The 17160-nt window shown below is 32.7% G+C and overlaps 5 protein-coding genes across 12 annotated transcripts in view; 2 read left to right on the forward strand and 3 right to left on the reverse strand.

The window, feature by feature from the left end:
• Positions 1 to 4409, reverse strand: part of LOC128896336 (cadherin-99C) — a 120763-nt gene extending 116354 nt beyond the window's left edge. Inside the window, exon 1 of the mRNA XM_054159656.1 lies at positions 4117 to 4409. Within this exon, the coding sequence (XP_054015631.1) occupies positions 4117 to 4119 (3 nt within the window). The 5' untranslated portion in view covers positions 4120 to 4409. The remainder of the gene's footprint in view (positions 1 to 4116) is intronic.
• Positions 4410 to 5448: 1039 nt separating this feature from the next.
• LOC128896338 (39S ribosomal protein L1, mitochondrial) lies at positions 5449 to 8331 on the reverse strand. Its single transcript, XM_054159665.1, has 9 exons — positions 8191 to 8331; positions 7983 to 8086; positions 7599 to 7785; positions 7098 to 7311; positions 6576 to 6755; positions 6379 to 6493; positions 6183 to 6301; positions 6000 to 6097; positions 5449 to 5905 (listed from the first exon to the last, which is right to left on the reverse strand). Exons 2-9 carry the CDS (start codon positions 7990 to 7992, stop codon positions 5767 to 5769), a joined length of 1062 nt encoding a protein of 353 aa, XP_054015640.1. The 5' UTR covers positions 7993 to 8086; positions 8191 to 8331; the 3' UTR covers positions 5449 to 5766.
• A 63-nt stretch (positions 8332 to 8394) lies between these two features.
• LOC128896342 (GTP-binding protein SAR1b) lies at positions 8395 to 10777 on the forward strand. Of its 3 annotated transcripts, none has more exons than XM_054159672.1 (6): positions 8395 to 8526; positions 8935 to 9031; positions 9146 to 9265; positions 9813 to 9878; positions 9959 to 10194; positions 10265 to 10777. In XM_054159672.1, the coding sequence occupies exons 2-6, from the start codon at positions 8989 to 8991 to the stop codon at positions 10379 to 10381; spliced, it is 582 nt and encodes a 193-aa protein (XP_054015647.1). In that variant the 5' UTR covers positions 8395 to 8526; positions 8935 to 8988; the 3' UTR covers positions 10382 to 10777. The 3 variants fall into 3 exon arrangements, with proteins under 3 accessions (XP_054015647.1, XP_054015646.1, XP_054015649.1); XM_054159671.1 differs by having other exon boundaries at positions 8520 to 8662; XM_054159674.1 differs by lacking the exon at positions 8395 to 8526 and adding an exon at positions 8804 to 8827.
• Positions 10778 to 11496: 719 nt separating this feature from the next.
• Positions 11497 to 15301, reverse strand: LOC128896337 (3-hydroxyisobutyryl-CoA hydrolase, mitochondrial). Of its 5 annotated transcripts, none has more exons than XM_054159661.1 (9): positions 15159 to 15177; positions 13706 to 13795; positions 13545 to 13632; positions 13104 to 13168; positions 12764 to 13002; positions 12437 to 12678; positions 12130 to 12349; positions 11842 to 12032; positions 11497 to 11746 (listed from the first exon to the last, which is right to left on the reverse strand). In XM_054159661.1, the coding sequence occupies exons 2-9, from the start codon at positions 13706 to 13708 to the stop codon at positions 11616 to 11618; spliced, it is 1179 nt and encodes a 392-aa protein (XP_054015636.1). In that variant the 5' UTR covers positions 13709 to 13795; positions 15159 to 15177; the 3' UTR covers positions 11497 to 11615. The 5 variants fall into 5 exon arrangements, with proteins under 5 accessions (XP_054015636.1, XP_054015633.1, XP_054015635.1 ...); XM_054159658.1 differs by lacking the exon at positions 15159 to 15177 and adding an exon at positions 13865 to 13985; XM_054159660.1 differs by lacking the exon at positions 15159 to 15177 and having other exon boundaries at positions 13706 to 13858.
• Positions 14793 to 17150, forward strand: LOC128896341 (peptide deformylase, mitochondrial-like). 2 transcript variants are annotated; one of them, XM_054159669.1, is made up of 3 exons: positions 14793 to 15436; positions 15624 to 16001; positions 16134 to 17150. In XM_054159669.1, exons 1-3 carry the CDS (start codon positions 15200 to 15202, stop codon positions 16239 to 16241), a joined length of 723 nt encoding a protein of 240 aa, XP_054015644.1. In that variant the 5' UTR covers positions 14793 to 15199; the 3' UTR covers positions 16242 to 17150. The 2 variants fall into 2 exon arrangements, with proteins under 2 accessions (XP_054015644.1, XP_054015645.1); XM_054159670.1 differs by having other exon boundaries at positions 16154 to 17150.
• Positions 17151 to 17160: the final 10 nt, after the last annotated feature.

Below are 17160 nucleotides of genomic sequence, written 5' to 3' on the forward strand. Positions count from 1 at the left end.
ATACCGTCTAGATTTAACACAGAGTATAAAGCAGGTACGTTTACCTAATTAGCAGAGAATTCAGGAATTATTTTTACGACGATTTCAGTAATCTTATTGCTATAATGTAATATATAATATGTTTGAATGTTCAATAATATATTCGATAATACTTGCAGTAAATTTCTGCTCACTAAAATTTCGTTTGCATTAATAATTCATGTACATTTTTGTGATTTAAATTCCGAGGGTATCACCATAAATTTGATACGATATTTACGTGTCGAAAAGAATAGTTATTTTTATCACTCATTTGTACTTACTAATTTTCAGGATTAAACATATTTATACACGACTAACTACTGTATTTGTGACATAACTTGCAACGACTGCCACCGCAACAAGCCTGCTGCGAAAATTATTCCTGAATGGTTCTTATGTAAGTTGTCTTACAGTACCGATACTTTCTCGATAGTATCAAGAAGCGTTTGAAAGGGATATTTAAAAAAAAAAAAAAAAAAAACGAATCGATACAGTATCTAAAATGACAACTAGTGTAATTAACAACTCTATGGAATTCCGATAATACTTTTCTTGTCATATAGAAAAAAGAGTATCAAACGAATCGCATTCCAAAATTGATGAACATGGTGGATAATGGCAACGAAAGTCCATAAATCGTGAAGTACAGTCACACCTGGCTACTCGAGAAAGATCATTGACGGAAATTTAGTTCCTCGATCAGGATAATTATCGAGACACGTTCATTACCCCAGGCAACAAAAGAAACTGCATCGGATACTGGCGCACGAGAAAGTGGGTGGTAACCGTGATACAATGAGATAAATTACAGAAGCATTAATTGAGATATAATAGGGCAAAATGACTCGGCAAACTCACCGACACTTTCTAATTAATCGTATCGCGGAAGAGTATACATTTTCGCCTGTTATCGTTTCCTTTAAGACGCTCGTGAAAATTCACGAGGGTTACGCAAACCGCCAGCTGAAAATTAACATGGGGCACGATGAATGGTAACTTAATGATACACTTTCTATGCTCGATCTGCGAATACCCAGAAGAAAAATCTCATTTGACTGAAACTAACTGCTGGAAGCCTCCACTTAACCGAATGGAAATGGCTTTGAATAGCAAACTGTTCTTACACTACTCTTGGAAAGTTTATAAACGTTTTTCTCAACAGCCTGTACAATTCAACTTAGAATTAGTTTCCCTACAATATTTATGTTGGAATGATAATAAAAAGCTCTCGATCAGATTTCTCCAACAGTCCAAATTATATTCATACGAAGTCTCGTACTCGTAGTAAAAAATGGTAACAGTGAGTGTTGCAAGGGAAAGAAGAATTCTCAGTTGTAATTACATCGCGCATGATGCGACAATGTTTATTAGCCATTTTCCATGCGAGTCACGAGGAGACGAATGTACACAGAAACCGTTGACACTTTTTCACGTTGCATGCTTATTACAATGCAATTAGAGTACAGCCACGTGTTGGCGTAGACAGGAAAAGGAAACGACAGCGAGGCAAAGATACGCGGACCAACTGGTATCATTTGCATTTACTTCTAGAGCCAGGTTTTACCGTGATTTGCACGCATGACTGACCGAGCAGCTCGTCGTGGCACGTGTATATGATGGCATAACTTTATAACATTAGTAGGCGCTGCTACTGAAATCCAACTACGCCGAGGTATCGTACGTTTCTCGTTATCGTTTCGTTGAACTCCCCGTTTCCTTTTCAAATAAACAACTACGATTAAAACCAATAATTATTTTTAATTACTTTTCTTTTCGGCTATTTCTTTCGGTAATAGCGGTTTACACGAAAGTTAATTAGAATAACTCTAAAACGACAAATCCAAACATGAGCAATAGCCTGTCTGAATCTAAAGTCTATCGCTCCAAAAATTATCGTTCTTTTATCTGCTAATAATTGTCTGAACACATTGCTGCGTATCGCACAGAGGGCTTTTGATGTTCGTTGTCTGTATCCGTCGGCTGGGAAGAACGTTATCGGGGTATAAAAGGATTCGACGTTTGCGCACGGTTACCTGGTTGCAAACGTGCCTTGATGTCGAAATGCTGTCGCCAATCGAACGCCACTTAATTTCAAAGGTAACAAGATACACTTGTTGAACGCGGAGAAACTCTGTACAGCTTCAATTAAAGGATGTACGGCCGCTTCAGTTGGAGCCACCGACAGTTACATACTACTCGCACACCTAAATTTGGATCGAGGCTTCAACGATAAGAGGCACGCAACAACGTGAAGCCAAAGAACGTAACGGGCACACGCGATTAACGCGTTCCTCTTTCCTATTTATTTCTAAAGGAAATCTTGTGCCGAGCACGCAGCTACAACACAAGTAAATAAAGGGAGACAAGTATATTCCTAAAATTGTTACGTTTCGAAGATTGATGTATGTATCGATACAGAAATAAATAAATAAGTTATCCACGGTAAAAAGTAAAGCGTTCTTTAGAGATCGTAACCCCTAGTTTAGAAAACCCTAGTTAGATCAGTGAGTCTACCACTTTCACCCCAACCTACATCTACCTAAATCAAATTCATAATATCAAAGTATGTACTATGCGATTTGTACTGTGCAATTTTTGTACTCCTTATCCGATGTCTAGATAAAAGAAGGATATCCTTTTTTAGCAATAGAAGCAATAAGCTAGGGATATTTCATAACGGACCTCTAAAAATGAAACTGTTCGAATAAAATGTTCTTCGTAAATTTGTTCTACAATTTCATCTCTGGTCGAATGGTTAATTAAATGTTATTAATTCATACTCAACGCAGAACTTTATTTTATCACGAAATCATAACAGCACCTCGCACTTCTCCTTAACGAAGCACGTATATTATTTGTGTTTGAAATGAGATCGTTGCATGTGTACCACGAAATCACATGCACGCGCATTCCATTACGACTCGATTGTATTTCTTTAACGCATCCTTTCTACTCGCGTCACGAGCCAAATGAAGACGCTAAAGTTCGCATCGTTTCTATTCTCTGCATAATCTGATGCGCGTAACCTTTGTCGGATGACCTTTAAACACGAACCGTATGTTCGAGTCATAACGGATCCGTAAAATTATGATTCTCTCCGCGTTTGATCTTACGTACAGCAAGTTATTCATCCGCTAAGTATGGACCGTAATAATGTATAATTTTAATTAACATAAAATTAATTATACATTGCTACTTTATCATCCTGTATGTCTATTTTGTAATATTTAATACTACTTTTAAGTATTGGTTCCAACAATAGTGATTACTCCAAAATTACTTCGTACTCCTTAACGATATTATGCTCCATTATAATTAATCATTTAGTCGACATTTACCTCCAATTTCGATAACGATTTCCATAAATAATAAAAAATCCATCACTCAGAATCGTCAGATTAATCAGTAATCTGATTACTCGACGACCATAATCGTGGATTATATTCTGCTCAATACAACCGTGCACTAATCGACTTATATCGGATAGTCCAGACCCAGGAGAACCAATATCGCAGATAATCGAGACTCTGAATGATCAAATCGGCTCTACGGTATATTAACCATACTGATTAAATTCTATCTGTACTATAGATTCTATATAATTTGTATATTCTATATACTCTATACATACTCTATCTGCCTCCTATTATACAACATTTATATATTTCAATTATAAATACTCCATTTATTATATCACATTAAGTTGTCTCAAAAGTTCCTTTCGTGAGTTGCATTCAATTATTTTCTGTGGCAGTGTTTACATAAATAGACAATCTAATTTCTTAGACATTGATGCTGTAACAGTAATGAATCGACATGAATCGTACAGAATTCAGTAATGTAACATAAAACATAAAATATTTTGTATATATTAGTTATTAATAAAACGAAAGAAACTTTTGGGACAACCTAATATTTTCATTATACTGAAAATCAAATGTTCGCAAGCAATAATATTATTCTACAATTAATTTCCCTCTAAAAGTGACCCGGTACCGATGTTTACGTTCATCACTGTTCGGTACAGAGTTCAACACATGTTGCCAATGTCTAACTGAACGTATTCGAAAGTAGATAATGCAAACTTGTACTTACCATGCTGGTTGCGCGTGTGTGTGCTCGTTTGCGCCTAATGCCACCGTCTGCGGCTGCCCAATCCAGGCATCTCTATAAAGTAGCCGGTAACAACAATTCGGAGCAACCAGTGGTATCGCCGTTTGCCGCGGTTTGTTGTTGCACCAGTCAACACAATTCACCACCAACCAAAACCAACACAAAACGGCACGAGCAGAGAACGCGCGCGTAAGGGTGCCGCTGTACTCGCACTCAATGTTATCGTGTCGAAAAAGCCCGGTTTAAACGTTTCTTTTTTTTTTCCAGCTATCCGAACACCAGCGAGCGGCGATGTGTTCACCAGTGGATTTAAGAAGGTGAACTGGAAGAACGTCCTTGACGAACGGTGCTCGAGGATCGCTCGCCAACTGTGCTCGTTACGATAAATTTCTAGGCTTTTGGGGTGTTCAACCCTTTTTTTTCGCGCCTCTTCGACGAAACCGAAACGTCACACGTGCAGAACGAACAGGAGAAGCCGACGGATTTTCAACCTGGCGGACACCGACTGAGCTCTCGACCGGCAGGTAGGTAAGCCGTCGCCCCTCCACCAGTCTCACCAACCACGGCCGCTCACCATTCTCCATTCTCTTTTCCTTTACTTCACTTGGCTTCGTCTTGTTCTTTCGTCTTCCGCGCTCTCGAGCACCACAGGTCTTTCCGCGCAGCTGGTCTCTGTTATTGCATTCGAACGCACGGGGCTCCGAATCGTGATCGCAATGTTAAAACGGAAGCATTTATTGTGTTTTCGGTTAATTTTGATATTTAAGATCTTATAGATCATTTCTTGTACGATTCTACGGGGGGGGGGGGGGGGGCCGCAACCAACTATATTTTAACACTTGTCGGTTATATATAGAAAAGCGTAGACAAACTTTTGTGTCAGTTTTTAGAAATCGTTATCTTAATCCTCTCTTGTTAACGACAGCTTTCTCCTTTAATTTTTAATTTATTATAATCGTAATGATAAGCAAACCGATGTAGCTAAATGTAGAAAAATAAATCATAGTTAATAAACAATAATTTTTATATTAATAACATATCTCTTAATGAATCTTTCTATAGTAATTAGATTACAAAAACAATTATCCTCATCGCTGTTTACATTTCTTCAACTCGAACAAGACGTCGCGCCATCCCGAGCGACTACTAATTATAAAAATTAAAAGCACGCTGACCGAACTTCGAAGCAGTGCCGTGCGCGTATCGCTGCGGCAATCGTTAATACAAATTAGAAAGGTTCATATTTTTCATTGTTTCACCGTAAAAATATCATCAATGTTTCAGTAAGATTTCCCCAATGAAGACAAACCCAAACACAACCTTATTTGTTTATTTCGACCTTTATTTCTGAATACAATTTTCCGATAAAGACTTTCAACAAAGATCGAATCCTTAAAAAAAAGAAAGTTATATATACATTTCACTTATGATGATTTAATTTTATGACTAAATTGAATGAATAAATTATAATTAAAAGTAATTTGAATATAATTATATATTTATTCGAATATATTTATTAAGTATACTACAAAATAGGATAAACACTAAATCACCTATCCTATTTATTTCATAATAACAAGTATTTAATTTTGAATGATAAATGCATATTGTTTTATTTGCTTGATTAAACATTTAATTCGTAGGGATAACTGCAGCACTATTATCTTCATCTTCTTCTCCAACTTCTCCGCTTGGTTCAGTTTTCTTTGGAAGATATGGTTCAAGATCAATTTTGAACATTTCATGTGATGGTGGACTCAAAAATTCAACTCTAAAAAATTGGAACATATTTCAAACAAGAATATACATAAATTATTATGTTTTGGTAACATCACAAATCTCATATTCAATTACTCCTTTAATACCTCAAAATAAAAGGCTCATTGATTTTTGGTTTCATCGAATAAATATCATTAATAAGAAAAGACCAATTTTCTTCTAACTGTTTCAAGTCCATATCAAGCTGTAACCAAATAAATACAATTAAAGAATAACAAAGATTTAAAATATTATATACACCAAACAAATTATGATAAATTTAAATTTACCGTTCCAAAAGCCACATCAACTTGACCATAATGTTGAAAGGTTTTATTTGGTTCCATAGTATATTGAATTCCATGCATGAACATTTTAACAGCACGTGCCAAATTGATACTCAAAGAACCTGAGAAATTCAGATTATGGCACTTACATTTAATGATGATAAAAAAGAAATCATCACTAACAAATACACTTACTCACCAAGTTTCGCATTCGGAAAATTCCTCTTTAATAAGCCTCTAATTAACAATAAGTCAGGTAAAATATCTGGATGAGCTACAATATGATCATATTCCTTATATGGAAAGTCTCCACTCTATAATAATTAATATTAAATAGCATATACAAGAAAGTATTTTACAATATTGTTCGATTTAATCATATATATATTAACTTACTTGAATTTGTTTAATTAATTCAATACCACCAACAAAATCAGCTCCAGCTTCTTTAGCACTTTCCTGATCTTGTGCTTTTTTACTAAAAGCTAATACTGATCTTTTTTTGCCAGTATCGAATAAATGTGGCGTATTAATAATTTTTGTAAATCTGGACATTGTTTTTGTTTTCTTTTCAGCCTATTATAAAAATGATATATAACATTTTTATCACATTATGACAGAGTTAATGAAAAAGTTAAATTCAGAGACTGCCAATTATTTACCCTTCAGGTGGAATTTTTTCTCTTATTAATATATATAATACTACTTTGACAAAATTAACAATAATTATAAAGTTCAATAACATCCATAAATAGCAGTAATAATAATAACAAATATTATTAATGTTTGTTATTAATTATTAATTAGATAAAGGCAATGCCAATAAGGCTTGACAAAGATGAAGTTGTCAAATGCTTTGAATACTTTACTTTAGATGCTCTGAATGACAGGACTAAGATAGAGACTGTGATTCCTCACCTGTAAATTTAAACCAATATGTGCACAAACATTTGCATTAGGTGTATTGTACATGGTTGGGTGATGTGTTTCACGGTGGAATTCTATAGCTTCTTTGAAGGAATACACTGGTGGCTTATGATATTTCAAAAACCACACGTCATCACTTGGTTCCTTTTTCATATCTTCATAGTTTATTATAGTGATTGGTGAGGTTTGTAATTTTTCCTTTGAACTATTTTTTTTATATTCATTATTTAATAATTAAAGACTAATATAAATTACTACAAAAATTACAATTTTTTTCAAAAATGTCAACCAGTCAAGGTTATTAAGAGTCAAATACGTCATGCCTTTGTTAATGGTCTGTCAACTAATCACTCTATGTTTGTTCCTTAGTTGTTCGGTATTTAGTCAGACCATTGATTTTAATTGAATAAAAAAGGTTAGTCTTAGCTAACAAAAAAATATCCCTGACCAGTCAAAATTTTTAACAAGGATCACGACAATTAATACACTCACATTTTCTTCTTTTTCGACTCAGGATTATATCCAACTTTCTGAGCTGCCAGTTTAAGTTTTTTCTTTCTAGCTTTTTCTCTTGTACCTTTTCTAGCTGCATAATCTCTGGATTGTATAAACAAACAAGAGTACACATTCCTTCCAACAGCGTGACTATATGTTGAACGAAAATTGTTTATCAACCATCCTATAAATAAAGTAATAAAAAAAAGAATATAATGTAATAAAATGTATGTGTAAATGTTTCGTATGAGGTTATAAACGAATTTTGAAATAGATATGTGCAAGTTTATGACATAGTATACAAATAAAAATGTTATCATTGATACACTCGTGTTTCTACTAAGAAAATTAAATTCTAACAAATGTATGAATAAGTCTTACCTGCCGACATGATCACTGTTTCGCGCAATGTGATTACGTATAGGTTATGGTCGTTATGGATGACAATCTCTAAAGTGCTCTAAAGTCACCAAACTAAGCACACCCTAGGGATATTGAAATTTCAATTACAGTATATAACTATACGATGAGAATTGAAAATTTAAAATAAATGTATTCCATTAACCACACTTTGAATAGTCATACACACATTTTTCAACAACTATAGCAGAATAAATACTTCATCCACATATACATTTCCATATTATTAAAATATTTTAATTCATATAAGAATCGGCAAGTATTATTGAAGGTAAGATATTACAATATATGTATAAATTAGCAGCTGAGAGTTGAATAAAATTAGATGTAATTGACCTTAAAATCCGCGCTTATGAAACAGCACTATTCAAACAATATGGCTGACGGAAGTAGACGTCATCAGTGCCAACTGCCAGCCAACCAGGCTCGCTAAAGCTGCGCTTTCTGTTGGAAGAAAAGCATTTTTTCTTCGTCTCCTGCATCTTCGTGTGTTTTTTCACGTTGGGTACGTTAGTCCAGTGACGAAGTAACAGGTTTTACGTAGTCATACCATGCGAACGCTTTTCTAACCCGTCTGCAATTCTGCATTTTGGTGGTGGTGAACGAAAGATTGTATTACTGTTATTAGTGGGAGAGATCTGGTAAGTCTGTCGCATTCTAATTGTAATCGTGTACTGATCATATGCTACATTTCATGTTTGCTTAGAGTGCAAACGGTACTGATTTCTTATTTGTTTCGAAATCGTTCTTTGTTATTACCTATCCTCGCTATCCATTTTGATGGATTATGTTATGTTGTAATTTATGTACGTTTTAGAGTGCGCCGAATTACAATCGGTTCAAAAAACTCGTTTGTATTGTAAGGATACAATAGTTTGCAGACGATAATTTTCTCACCTTCTTATTGTTGCAGAGTCATTCAGTAGTTAGTACATAGTAGACCTGATATCCATTCATATCTACAAATATGTTCATTTGGGACTGGTTCGCAGGAGTTTTGAATTATCTTGGTGAGCATAGTTTTAATGATTTTTTGGATACAGTTTTAAATTTACATATAGATATATTCTATATGAACATTTCAATATTTAATATTATGCATGATTTATGATTTCTATTTTTAGGGCTTTGGAAAAAGAGTGGTAAGCTCTTGTTTCTTGGTTTAGACAATGCAGGTAAAACTACATTGCTTCATAGGCTCAAAGATGATCGACTAGGACAACATGTGCCTACATTGCATCCAAGTAATCAATGTTTATATTAACTTATTTCTACATATGATTGAAAGTAATATTCATATACTCTAATTTCGATTATTTTTTATATATATTATTTTAGATTTAATGCTTTACCTTGTTTATAAAGAAAAGGGGTAATGTTATTGTTAATCTTTATCTTTCATACCTTGACTGCTGAATCATTAATATGTAGGTGATACTTATATGTACTTTGCAGAGACAGTGTTACCCATAAATACATGGCAGTGTTTAGTAGATATGCTTAAATATAATAAAATTATATATATTGTTACTTTATGCAAAAATCTGAACCTACTGCAACAAAAAATTCTTAATTGCTTACAATAACTAATTTTTAAAAACCTTCATTTTAAGTAAATAGATTTAGTGTATGTGCTGTTTTTAAATTGTATAATTGTTGAATATCCATCACATAGTAGGCTTTTGCTCATTATTTAATAATTTTACAACATAAATATTTGTTCATCATTATTCATTATATTAAACTTTATATACATATTCTAAGAATACTGCATGTCATTTTATGCTTCAGCATCAGAAGAACTGTCTATTGGGAATATGAGGTTCACAACATTTGACCTTGGAGGGCATCCTCAAGGTATGACTATGCTGTTATTATGGTGAATTTAAATAAACTTTAAAAAGTTAGATTTACACAAAGAAATACATACATTACAGCACGAAGAGTTTGGAAAGACTATTTTCCAGCAGTAGATGCAATAGTGTTCCTTGTGGATGCACATGACAGATCAAGATTAGCAGAGTCAAAAGCTGAATTTGATGCACTGTTAACAGATGAACAACTTAGTGCGTGTCCAGTTTTAGTACTAGGTAATAAAATTGATAAACCAGGTGCAGCATCAGAAGATGAATTGAGGAATTACTTTAACCTTTTTGGTCAAACAACTGGAAAAGTAAGTATGATAAACGAAAAATTACATTTTATTTATTACATGTAAGTATTATAAAATATATGAATTTTAGGGAAAAATTTCGCGCAGTGAATTACCTGGTCGTCCACTTGAATTGTTTATGTGCTCGGTGCTAAGAAGACAGGGGTATGGTGAGGGCTTCCGCTGGCTCGCTCAATATATTGACTGAATGCATATGATAATTTAAATGCTCCAATTCTCAGCAGTTTATTACATTTCCCCTTCACCAATTCATACTGGATGCCAGTACTAAAGGTGAATTATCCTTCATGTGAATTGTGCAGTAGGAAAGGAATACCAAGATATGAACTGCAGTAACAGATTCAAAACAGTGCAAATAAGTAAAGAAGACGATATCTTAAAAATACGATATAAATACGTGATAGGACTAATTTCTTTCATTTTAATGTGTGGAGCCTACAACACCATTCTACATGAATTTCTTAAATTCCATACGAGTTCTGTGGATTCCTATCATTTTGCAAATCATATTATGGAAGTACTTGACATGCTGAAAAATGATATAAACATTTTGATAAATAAAATAATAAACTATTTAAGAATCCCAAGTGTTTCTCAAAGTTATTTTTATGATGTTATTTTTTGTTATTTCCAACATTTTGCTCATATGCGATATTACTAATTGATATGAAAAATACTTGTTTATGTATATTTATAAGTTACATTACGTTCTATGAACTTTTCAGGACCTTAAATTATGTTAATAAATCAACATAGCTTCGTATGTTACTATTTTTGAGGTTAATCTGTGAATATTATACGTGTAATGTATAACATGTTCTCCATAAATTTTTGTTGCTTGTTAGTAGAATTTATTGCTGATTTTAAGGTTAAAAGCAATATAAATATAACTTGTAAAGCAGGTGAAAGTAAATGTAATCCATTATGATATTATTGTTATATACATGGTGAGATTTTCGTAGTAAATTAAAATAATGTTAATAATATTTGTAAATTCACGTAAACCTTAAATCAAATCGCCTCTAGTTAGGTAGAAATTACATAGATTTATTGTATAGCTCTGTATAGGTAAACTTGATTTTAGAAAATTAATGTCAAAATTAATGGTTTTGGAAATTAATTTTTTTATATATCAATATATTAATTGTAAGTACTTATGGTGTTCTGCTCGTTATTTTACATAACTACTGTTCTTTTGTATTTAATACGATTTCTATATATCGTGCTAGTTAATGTTGCAATTTTAAAACCTTGAATTAGGGGTGGATATCAAATTCGAGTTATATTAATATTAATAAAGTGTACTAAATGTAGTCAAATATTATTAACAAGATTACAATAAAGAATTATATAAAAATATATATATATATAATTTGACAATAAAAAAAAAATACAAAACATTAAAACACTTTTACATAATTTCAAAGTGACATTTCTTGTCCATCTGTCAAAAGTGCAAATTGTTGATTTACATATGTATCTGTCACTTGATCTAAACTTTTTGGATTCCATGCTGGCTTTTGATCTTTATCAATTAAAAGGGCTCTGACACCTACAATAAATAAAATTTTTCCATTACTTCAATAGAGGCCTGATTATGTAGTACAAAACTTAAGTCATAATCATTATATTATTAATAAATAATACCTTCACAAAAATCGCTATCTTTGTTTAAAGGATAATTATACGCTAATCTGTATTCCATTTTTAAACAATCTGCTAAACTAAGATTACTTCCTTTCTGCATAGCACGCATAGTAATTTTCAGGGAAGCAGGTGACATTTTCATTAATGTTTGTATGATTTCTTCAGCCCATTCTGAGTTATCTTCTTTTAACCTATATTAAAGTATAACATAACATGTTCATTATCAATGTGTAAGTAGTAAAAATGTGTGAATTTAACAAGTTGCAGCCCTAGTTATAGTCAATTTACCTATTTACTATTTCTTCTACAGAAGATGCAGAGAAGCATTTGTCAATTTGATTCATATATGGTGCTAAACAAAATTCTTGATTTAAATTCTGAGGTTGATATTTATTTAGAACTTCTGTAATATTAGATACTTCCGTTGTTAGCAATTCTTGCTTTAAATCTGATAACTTTTCAGAAGGAACAAAGTGAGTTGCGATACCGGCATGTAGTACATCAACGCCTTTATTGAAACATTAAATTATTGTAGAGGATTCATGATACACATATATTTGTATACATAAATATTAATATTGATAGTCTTTTCTACCTTTTAATCTACTTCCAGTTAATCCAAGATAAACTCCTAATTTGCCTTTTAATCTAGGTAAAAAATAAGTTCCACCAACATCGCAAAAAAATCCTATTGCTGTTTCTGGCATTGCAAATAAAGTTTTTTCTGTTGCAACTCGATATTTACCATTAACAGATAATCCACAACCACCCCCCATAGTTATCCCATTTATTAGAGCTACATATGGTACTTTGTATGTACCAATCAAATGATCCAATCTGTATTAATACATGGACAATACAATTATTTAAGCATATTTGTAAATATATAGGATGTTGCTTGCAGAATCATTTGGTAACCTACGTATATTCTGTTTTGAAGAATGTTCTGGCTCTATCAATATTGTTTGCTTTTATCTCAATAACAACAGATTTTATGTCACCACCAGCACAAAATGCCTTTTCACCTGCACCTTCTATTATTACTAATTTCTTAGATGATTCCCACTCTTTAAGTACTGGATATATTTTGTCAACCATTGACAGATTTAAGGCATTCAAGGCTTTTGGACGATTTAATGTTATGACACCTTTACTTCCAATCTTATCTCAAAGAAAATTTATACTTAATATTGTAATCATCTATATCATACTTACTAATATTGTTATTTTATAATACTTAACTATGAAGAATGTACACATACATCTTTAAACAATACGTCATCTTCATTGTTGTCTTGCACATTCTTGTGTGCATTCCTGTTTGGGACTGGAATTTCAATAGATGGTTTGTAACCTGGTTCGGGTTCAAGTTGAGGTTGAGATTGAGGTTGAGATTGAGGAAGGGTAGGTTCAACAATAGGGCCTAAATTTTTGGAACTATTATATTGCTGATTTATTGTATACTTAATTTATATATTTATCTTTAATCAATAGTTACTGAATCTTTAAGAGAATTAATATTTTCAATTAGAAGTATTATAGGTTGAAGTAAATGATTTTACTTCTGAAACAACCTGGTATTTCTATTACAGGAGTTTGCACAGGATGAGGCACAGTAGGGAATGGAATTGATGGCATCGGGTCAGATGGTAACACAATTGGCTTTCGACTTTCATTAGTAAATTTGACATATATGTCCTTACCTGAGTTTGTACTTTGTGTTGATAAATATCTAAGAGAGGTCATTGAATTACTACCTATATAACTCAGTTTCAATGTGCCATTTTTAATCTGGTCAGACAGAAAAATAGTAATAATGATTTTACCCTGATTGACATGTTGATTGTATATAATTAATACTTACCATCTTTGCGATTTTGTACTTGATATACAACGTTTCTTCAGATTTATAATGGAATGTAATATGCCAAGTTTAAATATTAATAATGATATACTGCACCAGAAATGAAATAATTAACACATAGGTTATGCAATATTACGAAATCAGTAACATGAGACTCACTTTTTTCAAATTTCCATACTGAGTAAACTATCAAACGTAATCAATGATTTCGTAATCATAGGAAGAAAGGTTTTATATAATATTACATCAAATGATATTTAATACATATTCAATTTACAAATATAGAACAAAATGTAATGAAATAAAAAAATGAAATATAAGGGACGTATGAAATCTTGTGTAATATATTTTAATGTTCATAAATGAAAGAAAAGATTGCTGTATACATATGAAAACAATGCAAAACTGTTTTGCATTTTATAATAAAATAGACATTGGGGCTTCCGCTTCCGGTGGTGAATACGTGGTGAAGTAGAAAAGGCGAGTGTAAGGTTTAAAGTAAAGAAACTGTGATGTAGAGTGTGGTTCCTTTCAAAAAAAGGATTGTAAGGAGATGTAAATGGAAGTGGAGGCCAAAGGCCATGCAGATTTATTGGAGAACATTAAATAAATATATACATAAAATAGACAACGTTTCTGTATACAATAAAATATAATTGTATCTCGCGCTAAAATAATACAGGGTGTTCCAATAATGTTGTAACACCTTGAAAGAGGTGGTTCGGGGGGTGACTTGAAACAACTTTTTCCTTAGCGAAAATGTTGTCCGAGGTTTCCTTGAGGAGATATTAACGGAAAACACTGACCAATCAGAGCACGCTTATACCGTTGGAGCAGCCACGGTAGCGAAGGCTATGTGCTAAGCGGCCGCGCTTGTACGCGAACAAGCAACTCGACGTGCATCGAAGGACATTGGACGCGGCCGCTTAGCTCGTAACCTTCGTTACCACGGCTGCTCCAACGGTATACGCGCGCTCTGATTGGTCAATGTTTTCCGTTAATATCTCCTCAACGAAGCTCCATCCGACATTTTCGCAAAGGAAAAAGTTGTTTCAAATCACCTCCCGAACCACCCTTTCAAGGAACTCCAACATTTTTAAGACACCCTGTATATCTACATACGCATCCAGAAAGGCCATCGCTCACTAAACTGTTCTGTGAGTTACAAACTTGGACATGTTCCCATCGATGGCGCCAGTGATACTAAAACAAGTATTAGTATAGTAGTACCCGAAGCAGAGTTATAGCTAAATTTTCAACAGCTTCACACTTGAATAAATAAATAAATATTACAGTTAAAAGATTGGCTGCTACTAGGAAGCGGTCGCTACAAATTTTGTAAGCTGATCCGCTCATAGAACAACTTAGTGACCGTTGGCCTTTCTGGATGCTCCATAGTTATTTGCTACATGTAATGCCAATCAACGTATTCATATTTTCATAGGAGACTAACCTATTTATTGTTCTAACGAAGTTGTAAAGTATTCTTCAACAATGATCGTCGCAACGTTTAATTGTTCTTACATAATCAATCGGTGTGTATCGAATGTCAGGACTAATAGTGCCCGTTACCTCAGTTTCAAAACAGTTAGAAAAACTGTTACTAATTATTTTCGATCTGAGGATCCAAAGCCTCCTTACAATCATATCGTTCAAGTTGGCGACCCTGTCTTACGGACGAAAGCGACGCCAGTGGATAAAAATGTAATTGAAACGGGGGAATTTCAAAAGGTATGTTTTACTTCATGCATATTTGTCATTTTTTTCAAGTTAATTTTATTTTAAAAATTGATCATACCAAAATTACTAATCGTTTGTTCATCTTTAAATACGTTAAATTTATATTAACGCACACATAATCAAATAGTCAACATCGATTTTCTTTTTTAAATTGAAATAAAATAAAAATTCATTATAGGTACTAGATCAGTTAACCGATGTAATGAGAAGGTATGCTATGGTGGCACTATCTGCGCCACAAATTGGTCTTCCTTGGCAAATATTTGCTATTGAATTAACGGATAAAAGTTTACGCAAGGTCAATCCAGAGCTTCGAGATATCTGCGAAATGGAGCCGATTCCGTTAATGTATTTCATTAATCCACAAATGGCGATTCGGAATCCGATGGAAGTTGTGCTTAATGAAATATGTGGGAGTATTGTGGGGTTTACAGCGGAAGTTTCGAGAGCGAAAGAAGTGGAAATCAAAGCTCTTAATAGAATTGGTGAACCGTTTTCATGGCATGCGAAAGGATGGGCAGCCAGAATCGCTCAACACGAGTTCGATCATTTACAAGTAAGTTATTTTTAGAATATCGTCTTATTTTGGTATTTAAATTAGAAATCGTAAGAATATTTTATATAATTAAAAAAAAAAAGTTCAATTTAAACATGTTGGATGTTTATGTAAACTATTGTATTACTTCAGGGTAAGCTTTTTATCGATAGGATGGATCCAACCACATTTGAGTGTACAGTTTGGGAGCAGATAAACAGGAATAATGGAAAAGTCCAACTTAAATATTATAGAAGATAATTATTAGGCTGATATTTAAATTAATTTGTAATACAATAAAAGTATTAATATCGAAAATATATTTTTTTAATTATTCATAAAAAAGTTGAAAGTAATTTAAAAAATAGGGTATTTTTATTGGTACATTTTTCAGATTACAATTTTTAGGATACTCATATGACATTTAATTGAAAGATATAAGAACAGTTTTGATTTAACAAAACGAAACTGGGGAAATAGAATTTATTTTGAGGTATGATTTATTGAAAGATTTTCTAAAGATTTATCATAAAATGTTTGCAACCGTTTTGCGAGAATATAGATTATTCTGTTTTGTTCCACAAATAAACAATGAGTAATCCAGTTGTAAAATAACTGCAAGTTTGTCACTTTTTTATAATTTACAATTAATATTACAATTTTGATTTGTGTTTCACTTAATTTTTATTGGTGACTTGTGATCCCTGTTTGATGAAAGTTGAAGCTATTTAAACATATAAGAGGTAAAAATGGCGGTCTTAATTTGAAGATATTCCAGACCATTCGACTATAAATTGCATATTGGAATATATCGCATTCTTGATTAAATGTATACATTTAATTCTTCTAAGAATTGCGAAAACATTACCGCGCGAAGTAATTTATGATGTAAACAGTTTGTGACATCGTTGATGCGTGTTCGATTACCTTCAATACCTTAGATCGATATCAAGTCGAAATGAAATGACATTCGGGAAAATATAAAAAGTCGTATGGGAACTATTTCGATTAATATGAATATTTATATAAAATTCAAATAAACTGACCTCTTTGAAGTTTCATGAAGAGAAAATGATGTGTGTGCATCACATATATTGGAAATATAATTAAATTTCGGATGCATTTGTACACAAACAAAAAACAATAGCTTCTCATATTAACGCTAACACATTTTTGTTTT

Source organism: Hylaeus anthracinus, unplaced genomic scaffold, assembly GCF_026225885.1.
Source record: "Hylaeus anthracinus isolate JK02 unplaced genomic scaffold, UHH_iyHylAnth1.0_haploid 0, whole genome shotgun sequence".
In the NCBI taxonomy this organism is placed as follows: Eukaryota; Metazoa; Arthropoda; class Insecta; order Hymenoptera; family Colletidae; genus Hylaeus; species Hylaeus anthracinus.

What these genes read in the sequence shown, in the direction of transcription:
- LOC128896341 (XM_054159669.1), top strand. Translation starts at nt 15,200, where the DNA reads ATGATCGTCGCAACGTTTAATTGTTCTTACATAATCAATCGGTGTGTA. An exon ending in AAACGGGGGAATTTCAAAAG is followed by an intron (nt 15,437 to 15,623) that starts GTATGTTTTACT and finishes AATTCATTATAG; the next exon opens with GTACTAGATCAGTTAACCGA. An exon ending in ACGAGTTCGATCATTTACAA is followed by an intron (nt 16,002 to 16,133) that starts GTAAGTTATTTT and finishes GTATTACTTCAG; the next exon opens with GGTAAGCTTTTTATCGATAG.
- LOC128896337 (XM_054159661.1), bottom strand. An exon ending in AACTGGAAGTAGATTAAAAG is followed by an intron (nt 12,350 to 12,436) that starts GTAGAAAAGACT and finishes GTTTCAATAAAG; the next exon opens with GCGTTGATGTACTACATGCC. An exon ending in AGATAGCGATTTTTGTGAAG is followed by an intron (nt 11,747 to 11,841) that starts GTATTATTTATT and finishes TATTTATTGTAG; the next exon opens with GTGTCAGAGCCCTTTTAATT.
- LOC128896342 (XM_054159672.1), top strand. Translation starts at nt 8,989, where the DNA reads ATGTTCATTTGGGACTGGTTCGCAGGAGTTTTGAATTATCTTG. An exon ending in AGGAGTTTTGAATTATCTTG is followed by an intron (nt 9,032 to 9,145) that starts GTGAGCATAGTT and finishes TTCTATTTTTAG; the next exon opens with GGCTTTGGAAAAAGAGTGGT. An exon ending in CCTTGGAGGGCATCCTCAAG is followed by an intron (nt 9,879 to 9,958) that starts GTATGACTATGC and finishes CATACATTACAG; the next exon opens with CACGAAGAGTTTGGAAAGAC.
- LOC128896338 (XM_054159665.1), bottom strand. An exon ending in GAGTCGAAAAAGAAGAAAAT is followed by an intron (nt 7,312 to 7,598) that starts GTGAGTGTATTA and finishes TAAAAAAAATAG; the next exon opens with TTCAAAGGAAAAATTACAAA. An exon ending in TTTTCCGAATGCGAAACTTG is followed by an intron (nt 6,302 to 6,378) that starts GTGAGTAAGTGT and finishes TGAATTTCTCAG; the next exon opens with GTTCTTTGAGTATCAATTTG.